This window comes from Aedes albopictus, chromosome 2 (assembly GCF_035046485.1).
Source record: "Aedes albopictus strain Foshan chromosome 2, AalbF5, whole genome shotgun sequence".
Classification (NCBI taxonomy): Eukaryota; Metazoa; Arthropoda; class Insecta; order Diptera; family Culicidae; genus Aedes; species Aedes albopictus.
In genome coordinates, this window is record NC_085137.1 from 414,032,199 (window position 1) to 414,056,812 (window position 24,614).

General features: G+C 39.4%; 1 protein-coding gene across 1 annotated transcript in view; it reads right to left on the reverse strand.

The window, feature by feature from the left end:
- Positions 1–1,626: 1,626 nt before the first annotated feature.
- LOC109426834 (GTP-binding protein Rit2) overlaps positions 1,627–24,614 on the reverse strand; it is a 45,303-nt gene continuing 22,315 nt past the window's right edge. The window contains exons 2-4 of the mRNA XM_019702382.3: positions 18,098–18,420; positions 17,895–18,032; positions 1,627–2,215 (exon numbers count right to left, since the gene is read on the reverse strand). Of these exons, the coding sequence (XP_019557927.3) occupies positions 2,096–2,215; positions 17,895–18,032; positions 18,098–18,420 (581 nt within the window). The 3' untranslated portion in view covers positions 1,627–2,095. The remainder of the gene's footprint in view (positions 2,216–17,894; positions 18,033–18,097; positions 18,421–24,614) is intronic.

Below are 24,614 nucleotides of genomic sequence, written 5' to 3' on the forward strand. Positions count from 1 at the left end.
GAGATCAGTAAATAAATAAATAAATAAATAAAAGAAGACTAGTTACCGAAATGGAATAACACGAAGCTACTAACTCATAGTTCTACAGTTTTGATAAAACAATCTGAAGCGCATTCTACACAAAAGCTTAAATTAGTAACCTCTGCTATAAATATCTGACAGAGAATGCGTTGTTTCACGACGTTGAAGTTAGGGACAGTATAGTGCGTTCAGCATATTTGGTACATCTTTTAAGCAAACGGTGTCTACCTGTACATCACATACTTAGTAAAACTGCTGTTCATCGATTTATGTTTCGTAAGGGAATCTACATGACGAATGTAGTCAACGGAGCTTAACTGTCTCTATTACTGCGAATTGTATTTTTTCAATGTTTATGCCCAGTGCTCCCTATTCTTCCTTTTGAACGTTCTCTCATATCACGTGGAAGCGCTGGTCTAAACTGTGAATTTGGTATCGGTTCTTATATTTGGTAGTTCATTTACATTCCTCTATGTGTTTGTCTATGGAACCCTGTTTGAATATTTTATCTTTAGATTTAGGTAGTACGTCTAAAATTAATGTATACTGCAAATGCGTTGGTTTAGTTTTGTTACTCGCTGAATACCCGTAACACAACTGGAAATAAGTTAGAATAAAGTTGTGGAAGGAACGAATTCTAGATCTATCCATAGAACCTAGCCAAATAACTGGTATCGAAATAAGAACAGATTTTTTTGGAAATCACAGTTTTGTTAGTTGTATAAAGAGAAATATAAATAAATAAATGCATATAAATACTATTGTGAAAAGAGAAGACATTTCAACCCTTAACTATAACTATTAAACTTTTAATCATTTCTTCCTACTCTCGATTAAACTTAGAGTGGGAATAATATTTTCGTTCTAATCAACTTCTAGTACCTCTCAAAATGAATCTTACAACAAAGGGGTTTCCAGGCAATAAATCCTGCTGCACATCTTAATTCTTAACAACATGTGAACTACATTCATAAAAAAAAATGCTACACACTGGTCAGTTTGCTCATCTTTAACCTTTTCAACACTATCGTGACAAACAACCCCCTTTCCATGTATCACTATCTTTGATAACATTATGTGTAACTCTTCTATCTCTTCACATCGCAATGAAATCTAACAATCCCCGGAAGAACCAACATGTCGAAGATGGATGCCCGACTAGAAAAATATATCAAGTTTATAACACATTGTGTTATGATGATATGAATTTTTTCTATAACTTATTTTGTTATAAATTAGATGCAGGATGATGTTAAAATAACTAAAACTGTAACAAAAAGTACACCGGTCTAATCAAAATAATAACCTATTTTGTTATAATCAGAACAAAATCATAACACAATATGATATAAATTTTAGTTTCAAGAAAACTAGTATCTATCATATTTTGATACAATTGTGTAAAATGATGTTCTGAATGTCAAAGAATCAGAACTAAATTATTTCACAATGAGTTATAGAATAACATTTATAACATATTATGATACAATTGAGTTATAATATTTTTAAACACCTATGATGTTAAACATGATTATATCACAATGAGTTATACATATCATGGTTTGTTATAATTATGTTATATTTTTGTTAGAATCTTCTAGTCGGGTGGTGTGACGACGGGTCTTCCTCCCTTCATTAGTTACTAAAGTGCAGATTCTTATTTTTTGATTATTGAACATTCTCGATGCTTGTTTTCCCTAAATAGCTTAGCCAAAATTACTCAACAAACTTCTGCCACGGCGGAATTCGCGGAAGTGCATTCAATATAAGTTTAATTTTTGGTCGCATTTTCTTTCTTTTTTTTCGCTTAAGAAGTTCCGTGCTACTGCTCCTTCTTGTTCTGTGATAACCTATAAATGTAAAGTGTGTGTGTATGATAAGTTTCAATTTTCAATTCCTTCTCAAGCGGAGGCGCCGATTATGTGACATTTACTATGGTTGAACCGTGCTTCCGGTGCACACGGTCAATGCAGCAGACTGAAATCTTTCTTGACGTTGCTCGCAGTCAGTTTCTCGTTATTTGGTAGCTTCACTTGTTTACTTATACTCGTAGGTTTTGGTATCATTCTTTACTTTAGTTTCCTATAGGGTTTCTGCGGCGTCGGAAAACCAACGCGAAGATCGACCGCAGCCGCCACCAGCGGCTACGGCGACGGGAGTGCAGCTTCTCGGAACTGGAACCGCCGTTGAGATCCTGAAATAAAGGTTTCATGATTTGGAATGCTATAAGAGCAGATACCTGAAGAATTTACGAATAACATATGATAATCTTCTTGAATCCAAGTCACTAGCTAGGAGTTCATAACTTCAGGTCCATATTCGCAACAGTAGTAGTCATATTCACTACCGTCTACCCCCGTTGGTTTGACCTCATCTAATCTGAACACTGGTTCAAACATCATTCAGCTCATGGAACGGAGTGAAACTGAACGCAGAATCAAAACAAAACAGCAAAAAGGGTTACCATCAGTGTGTTTTTCGATGCTCACAGGGTTACTAGAAGTTCAAATTAAAAAATGAACCCCGTTGATTTGCATGAGGTGTCGTTCAAACCAACGGGGGTAGACGGTATACAGAGTAACGTTCCAAAATCAAATATGGTTATTGTTTTTTACTTGAAGATTGACAGATAAAATTAACATAAAATGAATTTCGGACGTTCAGTGTCCCCCAAACTGTCCTGGAGTTTGGAGGACACTGAGCTAAATCAATTATTGTATTGTCTTGATACATAGAGAGGCGGCCAAACTCTCCTGGAGTCATTGGCATCTAGTTGTTATTTTCGTTACGAACTGAAATCACCCAACACTTATCTAACTATTATCTAAAGACCCCCTTCGAATAATACTTCGAAGAGCAGAACTTCAGATCTACATGGGATGAATATTCATCACACTACACTCATACACTGCCGTTCTTCTGCAAAGTGACGCAAGTGACATTGGTACATTTTCTTTGTTTTTTTTTTTGTTAATTTATTGTCCAGTAGCGTAAGATACAAGTCTTTTAAAATGCTGCCTCCGGCTAGTTTTTGGTTATTACGCATTAAACCCTTGTTGGGACGGCAAAGGCTGGGTATGCTGCGCAATACAGATCCCATTGTAATCCACTAGCCTCTGGCCAGCAACTCCTATCCCTACCTTCAAGTGGTACCGGCTGGAAACTACGAGCAACCATGGGGAAGATCGGGTAACCAATCCTGGTGGGAACTTTGGTCGTAGGCTGACAGGGAAGGGGGAGTTTACTTCGGCAAACCTGAGCGTCTGTTCTCTAGGAGGAGCGGCTCGCAACAACGTCCGAGTGCCAGGGAAGGACTCTAAGCTCAACTGTGCACTATGGTCCTCCGGAAAGTAGGGGATTGGTGTCAGGCCCTACGAGCCAGCCGTAAAAACCCATTGTAACGGAAAATCAGCAACAGAATAATACGAACCGAAACCAACGGCAACGACCCCAGCGAACAAAAAGGACTTGCGATTGGAAACTCGGTACGTGGAACTGCCGATCTCTCAACTTCATTGGGAGCACCCGCATACTACCGCGAGTTCGGCATCGTAGCGCCGCAGGAGGTGTGTTGGACAGGATCGATGGTGCGAACGTTTAGAGGTAATCATACCATCTACCAGAGTTGCAGCAACACACGTGAGCTGAGAACAGCTTTCCTCGTGATAGATGATATGCAGAGGTGCGTGATCGGTTGGTGGTCGATCGACGAAAGAATGTGCAGGTTGAGGATCAAGGGCCGATTCGTCAATATCAGCATAATAAAAGTGCACAGCCCTCACTCCGGAAGCACTGACGATGATAAAGACGCATTTTACGCGCAGCTCGAACATGAGTATGACCGCTGCCCAAACCACGACGTCAAGATAATCATAGGGGACCTAAGCGCTCAGGTAGGCCAGGAGGAGGAATTCAGACCGATTGGAAAGCTCAGCGTCCTTCAGCTGACGAACGAAAATGGCCTACGCCTCATCGGTTCCGCCGCCTCCAAGAACATGGCCATACGTAGCACCTTCTTCCAGCACAGCTTCCCGTATCGTTACACCTGGAGATCACCACAACAAACGGAATCGCAAATCGACCACTTTCTAATTGATGGATGGCACTTCTCCGATATTATCGACGTCAGGACCTATCGTCGAGCTAATATCGACTCTGATCACTACCTGGTGATGGTTAAACTGCGCCCAAAACTCTCCGTTAATAATGTACAGTACCGGAGGCCGCCCCGGTACGATCTAGAGCGACTGAAGCAACCCGATGTCGCCACCGTATACGCGCAGAATCTCGAGGCAACGTTGCCGGACGAGGGTGTGCTTGATGTGGCCCCTCTAGAGGACTGCTGGAGTACAGTCGAAGCAGCCATCAACAAGTGCCGAGAGCACTATCAGGTACGTAGAACGCAGTCGACGAAACGATTAGCTCGACGAGCAGTGCAAAGCGGTTCAGGAGGAGAAGGAAACAACGCGGGCGGTAATGCTGCAGCATGGAACCCGACAGAATGTGGAGCGATACAGACTGAAGCGGAAGCAGCAGACCCGTCTCTTCCGGGAGAAAAAGCGCCGCCTGGAAGAATCGTAGTGTGAGGAAATGGACTGCTGTGCCGTTCACAAGAAACACGTAAGTTCTACCAGAAGCTCAACGCATCCCGCAAAGGCTACGTGCCGCAAGCCGAAATCTGCAGGGATAAGGACGGGAGCCTCCTGACGCATAAACGTGAGGTAATCGAAAAGTGGAAGCAGCACTTCGATGAGTACCTGAATGACGAAGAGAATGTAGGCACGAGGGATCAAGGCAGCGCTGGAAATGACTATGTTGGTGCAGCAGAGAACGGGAATGAACCAACTCTCAAGCTGAGGGAAGTTAAGGATGCCATCCACCAGCTCAAAAACAACAAAGCGGCTGGTAAGGACGGTATCGCAGCTGAACTCATCAATATGGACCCAGAAAAATTGGCCACCTGTCTGCACCAGTTGATAGACAGGATCTGGGAAACCAAACAGCAACCGGAGAAGTGGAAGGAAAGGGTAACCCAAGTAACCAAAAGTTCAGATAAATGGGTTCTTTATAAGCTAAGCAGCTTGTTCGAGGTTGCTCATTAGCCTTCCAAGCAGCTTCATTTTTAAGTAATTTTGGAACTTGAAAGTTCTCATAAGCACGCTGGATAGCCTTCTAAGCAGCTTCTGACAAAACTTTGACGAAATTCATGCAGAAACAAAAATGTGTTTTCCAGAATCACAACCCTGTTGGTGGTTTTGTGATTTATGTCCGGAAATTGTTTCTGATAATTATATTTTCACACATGTCACTGCTATGTAGATTTGAACTGGATCCTCCTGCGTGATAGCCTGCCGACTTACCGCTGCGCTGCTGAAGACACTTGACAAAGATACTACTTAGCATTAGCATTAGCATTAGCATTAAGCGAGTCGCACAAATTCGTAGGTGGTACAGTCCTAGACCGCTGTTATGAGGGTTGCCTCCTTCCCGTCCGAATCAAAGCACAAAGATTTGGGACTTATCTCTGACTCTTAGACAAGACTGACGCAATCCTCCAATGATCGAGAACTGTCCTGGCCACGTCATTGCGACTGCTGAGGAAAGGGAAAGGATGGTTAGTTTTTGACACCTATGAAAGATGTAGACAGCTCTACGATCTCTCAGGCCTAGGTGTCACGGGAACTTGGGTGTTGTTAGTGGAAGGGTAAACTCCAAAGGATACGCTTGGTCAACGTTCAGGCGCACCGTAGTTGGACTCTTAGAATCAGTTGTCTGCCAAAATCATCCTGTTTTCCTCGTCATCTTGATGGCATTTGTTGAATTACTAGATTCTTCGGTTGATAATCTGAAATATAAAATAATATTAACAACGTACGTCAAATAAGCTACATATTAGTGATACGCTCACCACAGTTACATATTTTTACAGTATTTTTTATATCATGTGAAAAATTTACCTGAATCCTGCTGAAATAAGTCAAGCTAACTTCACCACTGTACAAATATGCAAAACTAGCTGCCGACAGAAAATCGATTCAAGTCAGACTTTAGCTGCTGTTCACTCAAACGCAACTATAGTACTGTGGTAGAGCATAGGGTTCTCACGCAGCGACTATCGGTTCGAATCCGATGGGCGGCAATTTTTTTTGCTCAAGCCTAGTATTCATAGATTTGATAAATTCATATTTGACTTTTATTCGTGTATGCTTAAACAGGTGTTTTCTGTAAAAGAAATAAATTTAATCATCATTGAAACACAATGCTACTGAACTGAACTTCTACGAACTTGAAAGTTCCGACAAAGTTCCGAGTAGCATCTTAAGCAGCTTTAAAGTTCAGCGAAGTTCACATAAAGTTCCGAATGAAACTTTCTGGCTGCTTAAGAGGCTAATAATGAGCCTTGCCGGAACTTGTGACCTAAGTTCCAGCAAGGCTCATTATTAGCCTTTTAAGCTGCCAGAAAGTTCCATTTGGAACTTTATCTGAACTTCACGGAACTTGAAAGTGCATTTTGTCATGGGAAGCGGAACTTTTGGTTACTTGGGAATCTGCCCCATTCACAATAAAGGCGACCATCTGGAATGCTTCCTACAAAGTACTATCCCAGATCATCTTCCGTCATCTGTCACCTAAAACAAATGAGTTCGCGAGGAGTTATCAAGCAGGCTTCATCGACGGCCGATCTACAACGGGCCACATCTTCACCGTACGGCAAATCCTCCAGAAATGCCGTGAATACCAGGTCCCAACGCATCACAAGTTCATTGACTTTAAAGCGGCATACGACAGTATCAACCGCGCAGAGCTATGGAGAGTCATGGACGAAAACGGCTTTCCTGAGAAGCTGGCTAGACTGATTAAAGCAACCAACGATGGACGGTATGCAAAACTGCGTAGGGTCTCGGGTGAACTATCTAGTTCGTTTTAATCTCGCCGGGGACTGCGATAAGGTGATGGACTCTTTTGCCTACTCTTCAACATCGCTCTAGAAGGTGTGATGCGACGAGCCGGGCTCAACAGCCGGGAACGATTTTTACAAAATCTGGTCAATTTGTGTGCTTCGCGGACGACATGAGCATTATCGCCCAGAACATTTGAAACGGTGGCAAAGCTGTACACCCGCCTGAAACGCGAAGCAGCAAAGGCCGAACTGGTGGTGAATACATCAAAAACAAAGTACATGCTGGTAGGCGGAACCGAACAGGACCGGATCCGTCTGGGTAGTAATGTTACGATAGACAGGGATACCTACGAGGCGGGATTCGTCTACCTCGGATCCTTACAGACGGCTGACAACAATGTGAGTCGAGAAATTCGAAGGCGCATCATCAGCGGAAGTCAGGCTTACTATGGTCTCCAGAAGAAACGGCAGTCACGAACCGTGTAATATGGAGAAATATTGTTGATTCAGTTTTACCTTGAATTTAAAGTAATACTAAATAAATGAATGAACGAATGCTCTTGACTTTCTGAAGCACTTTGTCGAAGACGACACTTTTCTATCTGCTCTGGATCCCGATATAGAGAAGTTTGGAACTTTACTTGACGACTAGTGGCCCCTAGGGGCAAAATCACCAACTAATTGTTGAATCACCAGATTGCTCTTGATTTCCTTAAAAACTTTGCCGAAGTCGACACTTTTCTATCTGCTCTGGATCCCGAGATAGAAAAGTTTGAAACATTACTTAACGACTAGCGCCAGCTAGTGGTGAAATCACCGACTAAATATTGAATCACCGGATTGCTCTTGACTTCCTGAAGAATCTTTCCGAAGACGACACTATTCTATCTGCTCTGGATCCCCAGATAGTGAAATTTTAAACTTTACTTGACGAGTAACGCCTCCTAGTGGCGAAATCACCAACTAATTGTTGTATCACCAGATTGCTCTTCACTTCCTGAAGAACTTTGCCGAAGACGACATTTTTCTATCTGCTCTGGATCCCGAAATAGAGATGTTTTAAACTTTACTTGACGAGTAACGCCTCCTAGCGGCGAAATCACCAACTAATTGTTGTATCACCAGATTGCTCTTGACTTCCTGAAGAACTTTGCCGAAGACGACACTTTCCTATCTGCTCTGAACCTCGAGATAGAGAAGTTTGAAACTTTACTTGACAAACTAGCGCCACCTAGCGGCGAAATCACAAACTAATTGGTGAATCACTACTGAACAACTTTGCCGAAGACATCGTTGATTCAAATAAAGTAGATCTTGAGATATCGCATGCGATAACTAATAAGTGCTTCTACTGACGAGTGTACATAGCAACCACTACTACTTAGCGCCTCTAGTGGCCAAATTGCCAACTAATTGGATGTTAGTTGGCATTGTTTTTTTTTTTTTATCTTTTTTTTATTCTGGGATTTTCTGCCGTAGGCAGGTTCATCCCGGGTCGTGAAAAACAGGACGAGCCAGAGGGGTTCGCCTGGGAAAGCTACAGAGGTGGTTCTTAAAACTACTTCACATGACGTTATTCGAACAGAGTATCATTAACAGAGTATGGTTATGGACTACACAGAGACAGCTTAAAAAGAAACTAAAAGACGAAAAAAAGGTTTCCATATAGTGACGGTTGTGGAACTACAAAAAGAAACTCAGAACGCACAAAATCCGAAAATTCACAGAGTAATTAACTAACAAGTGCACAGATTGGGGACTATTAAAACTAAACATGGAATATTGCACACTTAAATTTTAAAATAATGGCCGGCGTCTTTGATGAAACATAGCAACGCCGCGAGTGTTGATGGTTCATCGCCAAGGGCCTCGCGGATACTACTCGAAATCCCGTACAGCTGCCTGGGGCCCTCGTATGCAGGGCAGACGCAAATAAAATGCTCCACTGAGTTGTCTATACCGCAGATCTCACAGGTCCGGTGAAAGCGAGCTCCTCCGAAGTCATGAGACATCCTAGAGTGCCCGGTCCGTAGCCGAGAGATGATTGTCTGGTCTCTCATGGACTTGAGATCGGTCCACGAGTCTATGCTTTGTTTCACTTTCCTCAGATATGATCTACTGGATTGCGACCATTCCTTTTGCCAGTTTTCGTGCAACACCGACTGAATCCAGCGCTTGGCGTCCTGAGAAGGCACTGTGCGAGTGTAGCGATCGCCAGATGGGCCGGACCCCGCTAGGTGATCGGCGGTTTCATTGCCAGGGATACCGCAGTGTCCTGGAACCCAAAGGAGTGTTACACCGGGTGGTGCGCGCTTTATTATCCCCTGAATCCATGGGTGACGGGGTCTTTCCGATTGTAGGGCCGAGATGCAGCTTGCCGAGTCCGTGACTATCACGATTGGTTGATTTGCCGGCGTTGTAGCGGCAACAAGAATGGCCGCCGCCTCAGCGGAGAAGACTGAGCATTGATCAGGTAGGCTCATGCTTATCTCCAGGTTTTGACCAGAAACTCCCATGCCTATGCCCTGCGACGACAACGAACCGTCGGTATAACGCCGCTGGTGGTTGTCGTATTTTGGCGATAGTTGGCATTGTGTGGTAGATCTATTCTAGTACTACAACTTTGCCAAAGAAAGTATGGCGCTATCTTGTATTACGCCTGAGATATTCGCCCACACCCCCACTTAGCACAGTGGTTCCAGCCCCATATGAGGGCGGCCATAAATATGATTTTATCAAGTTTTATGATGAAACCGCTAAATTTGATGCAAAATTGCAATCCAAATGCGTTTTTTTATTGTTCATTAAAAATGGGCTCAATCGAGTTTTTGGCCTTACGGAGCCAAAATTCATTATTTTGCAGTTTTGGTTACCAACTGATTGGGATATACTAATATTAGTTTATGTGGTCCTAGGTAGTCAAAACTGCTCAAGAATAGTGGAACACACATAAGTTAATGAATAAAGAGGGTGAAAGTTGGAAAAAAGTGTTCCGTGCAATGCAAAGCGGGAGGTATTTGTTAGTTTTTGAGTAAACTGAAAGTACGACACTTAAGTGACTACCACCAATCTGGTCGCAAACGGTCGCAGCTAAATTCGCCAGTAAATCATTGTTTAAGATTATAGGGAAGTTTTATAGAAGAACGTCCGAAGGGGTCGGAAGGTGAAACATTTTTTTCGGCTTGTTAAAAAATTTCAGTTTTTAAATACGTTGTGAAAAAGCATCTAATTCAGTAAAACTTATTCAAATAAAATGATAAAGAATGGCACCTTAATTTGTGATAAACATCGATTTCAACTATGTAAGAATCGAACACAATCAACCAAATACATGTCGAATGGATGAGACTTTTTAATAGAGTGATAAATGCATAGGACTGAAATTAGAAAAATTCAAATGAAATATCTACTCAAGAACATCTACTTTCATGAGTTCTGCGGAAAAGTTTCGGCATACATTTGATAAAAGTAATGATTGTCCCTAGTTATTAAAGCATTAAACTTGATGTTTCCGCAATGATATCACAGTTTCATTGAGCTCAAATTTTTGGATTAATGACCTATGGCGGAACCACTGTGCTTAGGCAAAATCCCATAAGCTCTGGGATTCCCACAGCACGGTCTGCCGTGTAATAGGAATCCGTCTAATAGCTAACCGTGTAGACGGAAGCCGTATAGTAGGAGTCTAGACTGTATTCAAATTTGGTTTACAACTTTTCGAAAAGTGTTTCAAAAATTCTAAAACTTTAATTAGAGAGACTCACTAAACAATTTAAATTGCTGCGTTAGCCATGATTTTCTGCTATTTGAAATGTTTCATGGAATTTGCGAATGAAATAATCCAAGATTGCCATGGTGATCGCAACGTTTAATCCGGATAATAATTGAGCAGCGGTTTACGCTGTTATGTGAATCCCCCTATTGTAAGTTGACAAACTAGTTATCTCTTAATGGTTTAATTTTGAGCATTATTAGGTCATTCCACATGAAGTTAGAGCAATTCCAGTAAAAACATAATAGTTTGATAGCCATTGTTGAGCAGTTATATATCCGGTTTTAATCAACCGAATAAAATGAAATTTTGACATTTATGACTGATATAATGATCTTCGAAAGACGTTATACCGTTCTTGTTTTGTTAACAAATTTAGGTCAAGCGTTTTTCAAAGGACATTAGATCAGTAGCGTAGCAAGGAGGGTGCGGTTCGCACCGGACCCCCGAATTCAGGGGGCCTTTAAATCAGAGAAGGTTTCTAACGCTAGTATGAATAAAGTTCTTTAAATAGCGAAAGGTTCCTATAAGTAAAAGTTCAACACTTGCAGGTCTGCTGATAGGTATGTGGGGGCCCCTTTGTGATTATCGAGAATTTTTGGAATGGGGCATACAGGTCGCTAATTTGAAGTCCTATTATTAACAATTGTTTATGTGTATACTTTATTCAAGTAGTTTAGTTAGTTTAGTTTTGATCAGTTTAATGATTTCTTTTTGTACCTTCCCAAAATACAAGAAAAGTGTGCTAGAAATGCAATTTGAATTTTACGAAATCCAGTACCGATATGGAAGCAAAATTCATGAGCATTATGGAAACGTCTCTGATATCCCTACCACAGGACCTAACACAGCTGTTGACTTATCTTAAGGTAAAAGTCGAAATTCAGAGGCCTCATATTAAGTTCTGGAACACATGTCACGTCAAAACCGTAATAACAATAGTTTGTCGATTATGTTTGCTCTCGTATAAAAAATATAAGTGCAACCAACATATTCCAACTATTTCATCAAGTTTTTTTTCCAAGTTCCTTGATGGGTTTCTACAGGAGTTCCGTCGGACCATGTAAATACTTACCTTGCCTTCGGAGATATCTCTTACGATTTATCTAGCAGTTACTTCAAAGACTTCCATGAAAATTCCTCTAAGAGTACTTTAGAATTTTTTTTCAGGGATTGCTTCAGATTAAGCATTGATTTAGGAATACTTACAATGATTCCGTCAGGAACTCCTCCAGACATTTCTTCAGGAACTTTTTAAGAAAAAATTCACGGATTTTTCTTTAAGGAATTTCTTCAAGCATTCATTCAGGAATACCTCTTCGTATTCCTTCATAAAGTCCTTTAATGAATCCTTCGAATGAACCTTAAGAAGTTTCTCCAAGGGATTCCTTAAGAGATTTCTCCAAGAAGGAATCTTGTAGGAGTTCCTTATGGGAACTAAGAATTTCTGAGATCATGCTTGAAACCATACCTGAATGGATCCTTGGGAGATTTTCTGAAGGAATTTTAGAGGAATTCCCAAAGGAATCCTTGTAGAAATGCTTGCAGGAACTTTTAGAGGAATTTCTAAAATAAAAACTTTGAAGAATGGAGATGAATTCCAAGATGTATTCGGAAAGAATCATTGGGTTGATTTTGGGGGTATCTTTGATGACATTCTTGAAAGGTTACGACAGTACTATGAAGTAGTACTAGGGAAGTACTAGGAGCAGTGTACGCCGAATATGGCACCGCAAGCGAAAAATAGGCAACAAAGAAGGCACGGCAACAACGCTTTGTTTTTTCGTTAGCAGATAATGACAAAATCGCTCCCGAGTTTGTTCACAACAAAAACGGTAGGAATATTTGTCTCGTTCTATTCACATCGTGATTTTCGCATTGTTTTACGACTGAAACTCGACTCTGAGGATGGCAAGAGTCTTAATTCGTCCAAATGCTCATGAATTCGATGATGTGGGTCGAAAATTTCAACAGAAAAGCCGAAATATCGGCACACGCACGGCAAGCGATATTTGTTTTATTACTCTCATCGCTTGACATGCGTTTGTTGCGGAGTGCTTTTGTTACCGACATGCACCGCTTAGGACAAAGCGTTTGTTTTTCCGCGTGATCCGTTTTTCTTACCCTGACTAGGAGTACTTTGAGGATTTACATAAAGGATTCCTGAAGAAATTTAGAAAGCAAAGATTTTTTTTGGAAAAAAAAACTAATGGTGAAATGCCTCGATTATTTCTCAAAGAAATCAATGGCGGAAATTCGAAATTCTTTGGAGCAAAAAAAAAATTTTCAAAAAAAATCCTATATATTTCCTTGGAGGAATTTGTGCAAGAGACCTTGGAAAACTTTCTGTAGGACCCCCTGAGGAAATTTCTTCAGGATTCCTTTGGGGATGATTTTTTAAAAAAAATTTTAACGTGTATTTTACCTTATGCTAATTCTACACTTATATGGAATGAATGTGTTCATCCTTGTAGGGTTATCTGAAAAAAAAAAATCGCCTAAGGAACCTTTGTACAATTCCTTACAGTAATTATTGGAGGAATTTCTGAAGAAATCACTGCAGCTAAAACTAAAGAAATGCTTGAGCAAATTCGTAGGAAATCCTTGACAGGACTTCAAGAAAAACCGTGTGGGGCAAGGTTTGGGGTATTACCAAAGGAACTCTTGAAAAAATTTCATGAAAAAAATCTTGAAGCAATTCCTAAAGGATTCCTCTGGAAAATTGCTAATGTGATTATGCGGGGTAGCCCCAAAGGAAATCTTTAGAAACTTTTTATGGAATTCTTAGGAATACATATTATGAAAACATTCCTTCAGAAACGCTTGGAGGAGTTGTCGAAGCAACCGCTATAGCAATTTTCGAAGGAAATCTTGGAGGAACTTGTAAAGAAGTCCTTGAAGTTATTCCTAGATATGTAAATCGTCCAAGAAAGAGGTTTTGGAGTTCCTTACTTGGAACAAATACTTGATAAAATCTTAAGAAACATTTTTGATAATTGAATTTTATTGGCTTTTCTCGGTGAACTTAATACTACTCAAAATAGGAGGGAGTAACGAAAGTAATGAAAGAAACGGTGGATCAAAACCAGGACGTTAGGCAAAGGGGTCGTCGTTGTGATTGTGTTGTTCAATTATGGCCCTCTGTTAATTTTCAACATCTACTCAAATTCTCTCGTCGCACACTTGCGATTCTATCCACCGTTTCTTTCATTACTTTCGTTACTCCCTCCTTGTTTGAGTAGTATTAAGTTCACCGAGAAAAGCCAATAAAATTAAATTATCATAAAGTCATGCGGTGATTAAGCCTAGTGTTATCGATAAAGAAATATTTGAAGATATTGATAGAAAAATTCCTTATGGAAACTTTGGCAGAATACCTAAGCAAAGGATTCATTGAAATCCCAGTTAAATTTCCTGAAGGAAGCTGTTCAAGCTATTCAAGCTATTCACCTTTTTATATAAATTTCTGAAGTATTTCATCGGACATTTCTTTTTGATCTTTTTCAGTGGAAATCCGTGCAGCAAAAGAAATGGAAATCCCTTCAGCAATTACTCTGAAAATTTCCTTCGGAAATTCCTTTGAAAGTTCCTCATCGTGCATTTTTTTTCTTCATTATTTTTAGAAAATGTCTTTGGCAATTCTTTTGGAAACTGTCTCAGCTACTGTATAGAAAATTGAGTTCGCTATTCCTTTGGTAAAAATTGTCAAGTTTTTTTAGGATCTCCATTAGAAGTCTCATTGAAAATTTCTGCTGCAATTTTTTTCAGAATTTTCTATATGCTTTAGAAATTTATTAGGCGAATTTCCTGTTTTTTCGGCAAATTCTTTGGAAACCCTTTTAGAAATGTTTTTTGGATTTGATCCGAAAATTCTTATAAAATTATTTTTGAGGTTTTTTTGATCATTTTTTTAAAGCTGTTTCAGAAATTTCTTCGGAATTTGATTCGTAACTCTTCTGGAAATTTCTCGGCAATAATTATCGAAAATGGTTTAGGTTATTATTATTGAAAATATCTACAGCATTACTTTTAAAAATCCTTTGGGTAATTGCTTTGGAAATTTATCAGGCAACTCCTACGGGATTTCAAGAATTTCATTGCAAGTTTTACCGGCAGTCCGTTTGCTAATATACCTGACAATTACTTTTGTGATTCTTCCAATAGTTCCTTTAGAAATTCATTCGACATGTACTTTGAAAATTCCCTAGTAAATTCGATTGTAAATTTAAGTGAAAACTTTTTGAAAACTTCTCCGGTAATTCCTCACAAAATTTCTTCAGTAATTCTTCTGGAAGTTTCTTTTGTTAATTCCTTACGGAACTCCGTCTGCTCTAGCTCTATGAGATACACTCTTGCGATCCAAGAGAGAAGAAATTTCTGAAAAATAAGGTGATAACCAGAGAAGTTCACAAACAATTTCCAAAAAAAAAACAATCACAAAGCAATTACTATAAATGTTTTAAGAATTTCCAACTGAATTTCTTGGAGGAATTTCTGTTTGAAGCTCTAAAGGAGGAGCTCCTGAATCCTTGAACAGCTTATTGGAGGAATTTCTTAAGCATTTCTGGCAAAAACACTCAAAGCATCCAGGACGAGTTTCTATAAAATTTCTTGAAAAAATTGTGTAAGAATCTTCGAAAACATCTTGCAGCATCTTAATTATAAAAAAACATGAAAAAATTCTTGCATGAAAGAATTTCCGAATGATTTCTTGTACAAAATTATTTGCTAAATACCTGGAAAACAGGTTAAGAATGAATGAATGAAATCACTTTAGGATATTCAAAGAGAATACTTCAATACATTGTGAATGAATTTTCGGAGAAATCGCTAGAGAATTTATTGGAAATTCTGAAAAATCTTTTGATATTTTTCAAGAGATTTTTTTGAAGAAATATTTAAGAAATCCTTGGAATTGTTGAAGCGATTCCTGGAAAATTCCCGATGAATATCCTCTGTGAAATCTTAGCCTTGCATTAATCACTTAAAGGATGCTTCTAAGCTCTTCCTGAACAAAAGTGGCAAACCAGTCTTAGGAGGAATCCTTCAGTATCAGTAGGTCGGCTCTAGAGGCACGTTCTCCTCCATTTGGGAAATTTGTGCCAGGAATCCTTGGAGAAACTCGGAAGGAATTGTTTGATGAGATAGGGTATCAGCTCCTTTAACATTTAAGCATATACACTCCAAAGGAATGAAGCGCTTCTTATTTTGTTTCTTATTTTCGTATTTATGTTAGAAATGAGCAAAAAAGATAAACAAAACTTACGTATCGTAAACTGGAGTGTATTTGATCAGTGGGGTGAACCTGATCACTCAATTACCCGTGGATATCGACTTTCATGAAAGCAACAATTATATTTTAACCATTCGCAATACAATGACGTAACATTAAAATGGAATGGTAACTTCCTTGAAAGTCAATATCCATGGGTAATTGAGTGATCAGGTTCACCCCACTGATCAACTACACCCCAGTTTACGGTAATCAATTGGTGCCATAATCGCTTTGTTTTCGAATAGGGTGAGTTTCGGATAGTAAGATTGCTTAGGGCATGTTGTGAAACCTACCAGAAATTATCAGAGAATTTTTTGAACGATTTTTGGGAAGAATTTATAGGAATCATTAATAAATCCTGGTGTAATTCTTGACTGAGATGTTCAATGGAAACTTAGAATGATTTTTACAAAGTTTTCTCGAAAAAAAATGAAAAAGTCTTATCAAAAATCGCAATAGAAATTTTCAGAAAAGTTCCCAGACAAATGCTAGCAAAAATTCCTGAAAGAATCCTTGGCAAAATTCCTCGTGTTGAATTGGAGGAATTCCAGAAGGATTTTTAGAAAGAATTCCTACAAAACTCCTACAGAAGTTCCTCTGAGAATTTTCTTAATTTCTGTGGAAAAATCTTTAAAGGAATATTTGGAGGATCTCCTGAAAGAAACCATAGAGGAATGTTTGAGAAAATTCTAGAAGGACTGCTCTTCCTCTGGTGGAATTCCGATGTAATTTCTTTCTTGGAAGAATATCTGGTTCCAAAAGAATCATTGGAGAACTTTTTTGTAGTATTTTTCTGGAATTTCTCAAGAGCTCTATGGATGATCTGGTGAACTTCTTGAACAAATTGTTCTTTTGAATCTTTTGAAATACTCTTAAGTACTTTTGAAAACATCCTCGGAGACAATACTGTAAAAATTCCTGAAGGAGTGCTTAGAGAAATACTGCATGTCATATCCTTGCATTAATCACTTAAAAGATTCTTGAAGACAAAATATTCTTCAAGAAAGATTGTTTTTTTAAAGAAAACAATGAAGCAATCTGAATTCCTGAAGGATAACTTGGTGTAATTCCCAAATAAATTGTTAAAAAAAAGTTGACATAATTCTTAGCAAAAAATCTTACTCTCAGTGATGGGCACTCCGGGATGTATTTTAGCAGAAATCCCCAAAGAAATTCACAGAAAATAATTTTCACGCTAATGCTGAGTACAAAAGTCGAGATTTTTTCAACGTTTTGTACAAAATACAACAGCTCGAGAGTTAAATTGATTGATTGATTTGTCTTTATTTAAGAGACTTTCAGCCCTTGGCTGGTTCGTCTCTGCGAGAGTTAAATGTATAGATTGATCATTGTAAAATATGTACATCTGTAATTTTTATGGGGGCCCACAAATTTGGTTCCGCACCAGGCCCCCAAATTCCTAGCTACGCCACTGCATTAGATGATCCATAATTGAAATTTCATTGCATTCAGTTCATTGAATCTGGAGATTAACAGTTTAAAAATGACAGATATTATCCACTTTACTAGAGTCGCTCTAAGTTCTTGCCAAATTTGGACCATAAATAGACTACAGATATATCAACTAACAGTGAAAATTTGAATTGAAAGTTGCTGATTCACTTAACAAAAAGTTAACCTATTTGAACATTTTGTAAAAAGTGAAAATTTTGCCAGTTCCAATGATTTTGTCGATCCCCTGTAGATATATGGAAAGGAAGGGGGGGTGTTGCAGGAATTCGTCTGTCTCGGATCATTTCTAACGACTGACAACAAAGTGAGTCGTAAAATACATCCGTCAAGTATGTTCTTTCTATGGATTGCACAAGAAAGTATGATTTAAAAAGACATTCTGCGTCACATGTGAACATCTAAGATACTAAATTTGCTAAATTTTACTCATGAGTGGTTAATTCGATACTTACCCTTTGCTCCTCTTTTCTCCGAATCTCACGAACCAGAGAGAAGAACGCCTCATCAATATAGTGTCGCAAGGCGGCCGAAGTTTCATAGAAAGGGCAACCAAACTGTTTGGCTAAAGTTTTGCCTTCCTCGGTGGAAACCTAAAATAATCATAAAAATGATTACCATTACCATTAGTGACATCATCGAACTTTGAACCGCCCACCTTCCGTTGCGACTGCAGGTCCAACTTGTTGGCAACCAGCACCAGCGGAATGTCTTCGGTTAGTCGAACTCGTGCAATCAGCTTCCGATACTCGGACGCCTCCTGGAAGCTGTGCCGATCGGTGACCGAGTAGCAGATGATGAATCCCTCGCCACAACGCATGTATTGATCCCGCATGGCGGTGAATTCCACCTGGCCGGCAGTATCCAGTATGTCCAACAGAGCCGCCTCGCCATCGATGACGGCCTGCTGTTGGTACGAATCCTCAATCGTTGGGTCGTGGTAGTCCAGAAAACTGTGACTCACAAACTGGAGCGTAACGGCTGCAAAAATGATAAAAGGGATTTATTCAATTAATCCGAAGCTATTTTCGTCCACGCGGTAAATTGTAGATCTCATCAAGTCTGATCGATTGCGGCCGATGATTGACGCAACAGTCATCGTTCCGAGCTCTCGACGCTTCCATAAGGTGGAACGAAGGTATTTTTGGATAAATTTATCGCACCTTCCCTCGTTCGGCTCATCAAAAGGTGACCGACCAAAGAGCAAACTATTCATCACCATCATCATCAACATCAGCATGATTTAATATCGATTTTGCATATCGCTCCCCTTTCATCTACAACTACATCATCATGTTTATTGTTTGTTGAGTGGGGCAGGTCGAATTCGTTTGCTTGCTCTACCAGGTAAAATTAATCGCTTTGCCCCAACTACTTCTAGTTCTAGCAGGCTATCGAGATGGAAAAAAGGATAATGGTGTCTCGATTGGGTAGTCTGTGAGTTGTAAGCGCGTGAGTGTTTAGCAATACCATGCTGAAGGTGAAGGGTTCGATTCCTGGTTAGATCGGAAAAGGAAATTTTCGTATCTTTGTGTCAGAGTGTTGTTTATTATTAAAAAAAAAATAAAAAAAAATGATTAATGATTAGGATACCATACAAAATTATATATTCTTTGAGACCCTTTGCAAGAATTACTCCAGAGTTTGCTCTAGAAATTTACAGTAATTGCTCCAAATAAGATTCTCCAGTAGTTCACTTCTAAAGATTAATTTAGCAGTTCTCCAGTATTTTCTCTAATAATTAATACTGAAATTACTTCAGAAATTCATCCAGAGCCTCCAGGAATCCGAAAATTCTACCATAGATTTCTTCTATAGTTATTCCAGGAATTCCACCAGGAATCTCTGGAGGAAGTTCTGAAGGAATCCCTGAAGCTTCCCTGAAAAGTTTTTGGAAGAATTAATAAAAGCAACTCGAGAGGAACTCCTTGAATAACTCCTGGCGAAATCGTTGGTGGGACTCTTGAGAGAGACTTCGTTGTACAACCCCTAGGGAAATTCCCTAAAGAATTTCTGGATGGCTTGTCGGAAAGAATTCTTAGAGAGATTTATGTAGGACTTCATGGAGGAATCTTTGGAAGTAATCAATAAAAACATTATTTCTGGAAGTATCTGGAGTAATGCCTGAAAGTTTTTAAAGAAAAAAATTATAGAGAAATTCTTTTTTGTATAATTTTTATTTTTGTGTATTTTAACTAATGCTAATTTTACACTTATAGAGAAATTCCAAAATGAATTGTGGTGGAGTTCTTGGAAGAATCTCTGGACGAGTTTCTAGAATAAAATTATGGAAATTTTTCGAAATCGAATCGAAATCGTGGAAACGATACCTGCCGGAATCTCTGGAAAAAAATCTTTTGAAAATATTTGGAATAATTAAAAAAAAATATCGAGTATCGGAAATCATGAAAATATTTCCTGAAGGAACTTTTGAAGGAATTGCTGAAGAGAGATTTCTAAAGGGGAATTGCTTAAGAAGAATTTCTGAAATAATCTCTGAGAAATATTATGGTAAAAACTTTGGAGCCTCCAAATTGGAGGTATATCTGAAGGAACCCCTGAAGCTTATGGAAGCTTATTGGAAGCAATCCTTTGAGCTCCTCCCCCCTCCCAATGACCACGTGGTTTATAAACCTTACTTAACCTTCTAACGATGTTCGGGTCAATATGACCCAGAAAGGCCCGCTTGACGTGCGTCACGAAAGCATGGTGCGTCTGACGTATCACCATAGGATGGTTGGTTGGGCAAACTTTTAGATAAAACTACAATGTAAAAGTCCCTCAAACACCGTTTTTTATAACATGCTTCTGAATTAAGATAGTAGCAAGTGAGTATAACCACAGACAAACAGATGTATCACTTGGAACAAAGTGCGATTAAAAACATCGTCACAAAAGTATAATTGCCTAATGCTATTTAATTATGCTGTATTTCGCAAACCCCATTATTGCCCAATTATGCTGTATTTCAAACTACCCCAAAACCCCTCGGAAACCTGGGATTTAGAGGACCCTGAAACCCATTGAAACGTCCCTGTAACCACAGAGAACAAACGTTTAAGCTCGAACAAAAATACGTCGAAATCGTGTGTGAAGGATTCAAGTGTACCTCAACGCCACCAACGGAGACTGCCCGACATATAAACTCGATTTGATCACACGATTGCAGTGTTTATAGTTAAAAATACCCTAGCCCACAAAGCGACACGAGCGCTCAAATGCCAAAAACGGCGAACACTGGAAACAAAAATGACAACACGACAGTGTAAGTGATGGGATGCTAGCGCCACGCAACGGGAGCGTAACGACATACTCTGATATGACCGTTACAAAGTTTTACACAACCCAGGTAACCACTAAGCATTTGGATAAGCCGTAGAGCAGACCGTATTAAGCATTTGAACTGCTTGCTGCCCTACATAAGCAGTTCGAATGCATAGCTGCCTTGAATTAGCATAAGCTGTGCTGCTCAAAAACTATTGGCTGTTAATTAGCACTTCAACTGCTTAAGGTGTTTTCGCCTGGAAGCATTCAGAATGCTTTTTAACTGCTCTTCAAATGCTAAGAGCAAAGAGTATGGAAGATATGTTACGTATTTGATAATGCATGTTGTCTCTTTCTTGCATAGTCTATACCTCTGTTGACATATTTGTACATCTGAGTTCCTTATTCATTTTTCCCTTGGTTTTTCCCGTACTCATCCAAAAGCTCCGCAGTAAACATTGTTGCAGCTGGTTCAGATTAGAACATGGCCATCGAACAATTACCATGTATCATTTCGTCGAAAAGTATGTACCGAATCGGTGAATGCTTTGGCGGGTCATAAAATTATGCGGAAGAGGGAATCATATGCTAGATCGAAGAGGGACTGAAAATGCTTTGTGCACAGAAAACAAGTTTTGGGAGTTGGAACTGGAGCTGCTACCGAACTATTCTTTATATTAGGGGTTAAATCAGCGCACGCCAACGGAACAGCTGCGGCATACCCTGTAGCGTGGAACAAAAACTTGAGCAGCAAATATGGACGAATAATCTCTGGATCGTAAGTTCAATTCCAAATAACTATTAAAATATGCAAAATAGTACTATCTAACATCAGCTGCAGTGTACAAGGACGAGGAAGCGCGAAGAGCGAGGGGCGGACGTAAATCTACTTTTGTTTTGTTTTGCTCGACGAGGCGTTATACGCTTCTTTGACATTTTGATACGAAGTTCCTGAAGGTGCTGCACTTAGGCAGCCCGTTATTTTGCCAAAACCTGCTGTGAGGTAGCACTATAGACGCATATACGGCCAATCAGCATTAAATGTCTTGTCGTAGGGACTACTATAATGCTGGAGTAATGCTATTTTAAATGCTTGCTGGTTACTTGGGAAGGCAGAAAGCAAAAATAGACGTTTGTTCTCTGTGCTAAAACCCCGCACGCTGTCTGAACCAGCAGATTATAAAAAATGAATGTACATCGGGTTTCTTTACACAGAATATCAGAAATCATGCTTTATTATCATATGCAGAAACTTTTAAAATATTTCATCGGGGAAATTTCGATTTTTTCATCTTTTTAGCTGTTTTTCATACAAATTTGCATGAAATTCTCATTATCGACCAATTTTTCTCCCATACAAAATGTATGGAAAAATTTTCACCGATAGAATATTTTGAAACCTTCTGCACATGAAAATATAGCATGAATACTGATGGTTGGTGGAAAGAAACCTGATGTACATTCGATTTTAATAATCTGCTGGTTCAGACATAGCGTGCCCCGTAAAACCGTTTGTCACTTTTTGAGACGTCTTGGAAGTAAGATCTCCAACGCGTAGCTCTTCTTATCAAAATGTCATCAAAAGTCGATTTGTGTGAAGAATTAGCCTAAGTTAAAATTCACGAATAAAAAAGAAATATAAAAAAAAATCAAAAGTCGATGACGACAGAAATTCGGGAGCTAATGTGAAGATGGGTTGGCCACATTCTACGCATGGGCGGCGGGAACGAAATCAGCAAGCAAGGAATAGATCCAGGAGGACATCGCAGCAGGAGTAGGCCCAAAGGGAATTTCGTGCATAAATTAAGTCAGTGCTTTGATGAGGACACTTTGTTCGTGAGGGCAGGTCTTACTCCTGGGAGTTCGAGTTAAGGCCAAGGGTGTTCCCAGGAAGATCCCAGAGAACCCAAAAGTTGAGGGTTCAAACGTGTTTCTGGAGCATGTCAGGGGGCTTCAGGACCCAGGAGCCTTTAAAGGCGTTCCAACAGAGATCTCTGAGACCCTTGTAACCCCATGAGGCCCCTTGTAACCCCATGAGGCCCCTTAAAATGCCCCTGAGACCTCCCGATTTGCCTTAAACCCCCTGAAACACCCTGAGATCTCCATGTACCCCTCTTAAACCTCCTGGGGCCCACTGAAACGCCCTTCAGATCACCAGGCTCCCCTCTGAAACTCTTTGGGAGCTCTTGAAACGCTTTTTAGATACCCTAAAATGTTCTTGAGATCCCATGAGGCGCTCCTGAGAACCCCTGATTACCGGCACATATCATTCAATTAAGCCCCAGCTAGCAAGCATACATAGTGATGCGCTGGTTTAAGGTGTTGTTCGTCATTGATGATGTATAAAGCTATGTTCATTTAGAATCCGAAATGACAAAATCACGTATATCTTAGGGATGGAATAACAAACATAAAAGATGAAGCCCTCAAAACAAAGGTTATTTATTGTACTTTCATGGAAAAATATCATTGAAATTATTTATTTTTATTTTTCACACATTTTCTCACTTTTTCAGTGTTGACCTCTCTAAAAATCTGCACAACGGTGGTAAATTTTAGCAACAACCCCTTCCGCACGTTTGTTCAACAATCAGGTCATCTATGCAGTGTCCTGAGTGCCTTGACTAGTCTGACTAGGATTCCGAAGAAAAATTGCCAAACTTTTTTTTATTGCGAAATGAGGGGCAATTCAGTGAATTGAGAAAACGCGAAATTTGAGTGTTTTTTTCGTTGATAAACACTACCCATCTGTGATGATACCACTGAACGTCTCCGGCTGTCATGGCAGCTCATCAAAATAGGTAAAACCTCTACATATCCCTTGTGTGCGTTTTTGAAAAGCAGCACGCGATTCTTTAGGCTGTCATCCTTGTATGAATTGGTTCTCATCATCTTGTAGCGAAAAAACCATGCCCAGAGTTCGAACTTCTTGCCAAATCTTCAAATTCAAAGCAGATTTATCAATGAACCCAAGCTTTTTTCTTCCGAGGACACTTCCTTATGCCATGGTTAACAACATCTGTGCACATAACACATAATGGTTTTGACGATATTAACATTTTTCGCGACTGTCGTACCTGACCACGCTAAATTTTCAACGTGTTTGTGCAAGATTTTTTTCCTCCTCTTGTCTTTAATCTGAAATAACTTTTCACTCGTTGCAAGAAAATCGATGAAATTTTCACCATTTAAAGAGGATTAGTGTATGATCAGAGTGCTGCAAAAGAATGATGATTATGTTCATTGAGAACGCCACTAGAAAATGTGACATGATTCCGGATTCTAAGTGAACATAGCTTTAACCACCAATCGCAACATAAACCCAACAGTTATCCATGGGTGTAGCCTTCAGAATTTTTTACAAATACGTCTGCAAGAATGCATCGAAGAATTTATTCATGAATTTTCCCACAGATTTCTTCACTGATTCCATCATGCATGCCTCCAGAGATTTCTTCAAGAATTCCTCTAGAGATTTCATCGGAAATTTCGTCCTGGGAATTTCCCTTGAGATATCTTTAAGGTTCCTTCAGTGATTGTTCCAGTGCTTCTTTTAAGGATTCTTTCAGGAATTTATTCAGGGATATCAAAAGAAATTTCACCAAAGATTTTTTTAGGTTTTTCTTCAGATTTCTTCCATATAGTCTTTCAAGAACTCCGTTAGAGATTGCTTCAATAATTCTATCTGGAAGCATCCAAAGCATTTCTGCAGGAATTTCTTCCAGGAATTCTTTCATAGACATACTCTAAAAAGAATCGAGGAATTCCATATGATTTTTCTAAAAAAAGTTCTTTTAAGTTCATCCAAGGATTTATTCAATAATTCGTCCAAAAATTACTGCAGACATGAATTTCTTCAGATTATTTTTCCAGAGATTGCTACAGAATTTCCTCCAGGTAATCGTTAAGAA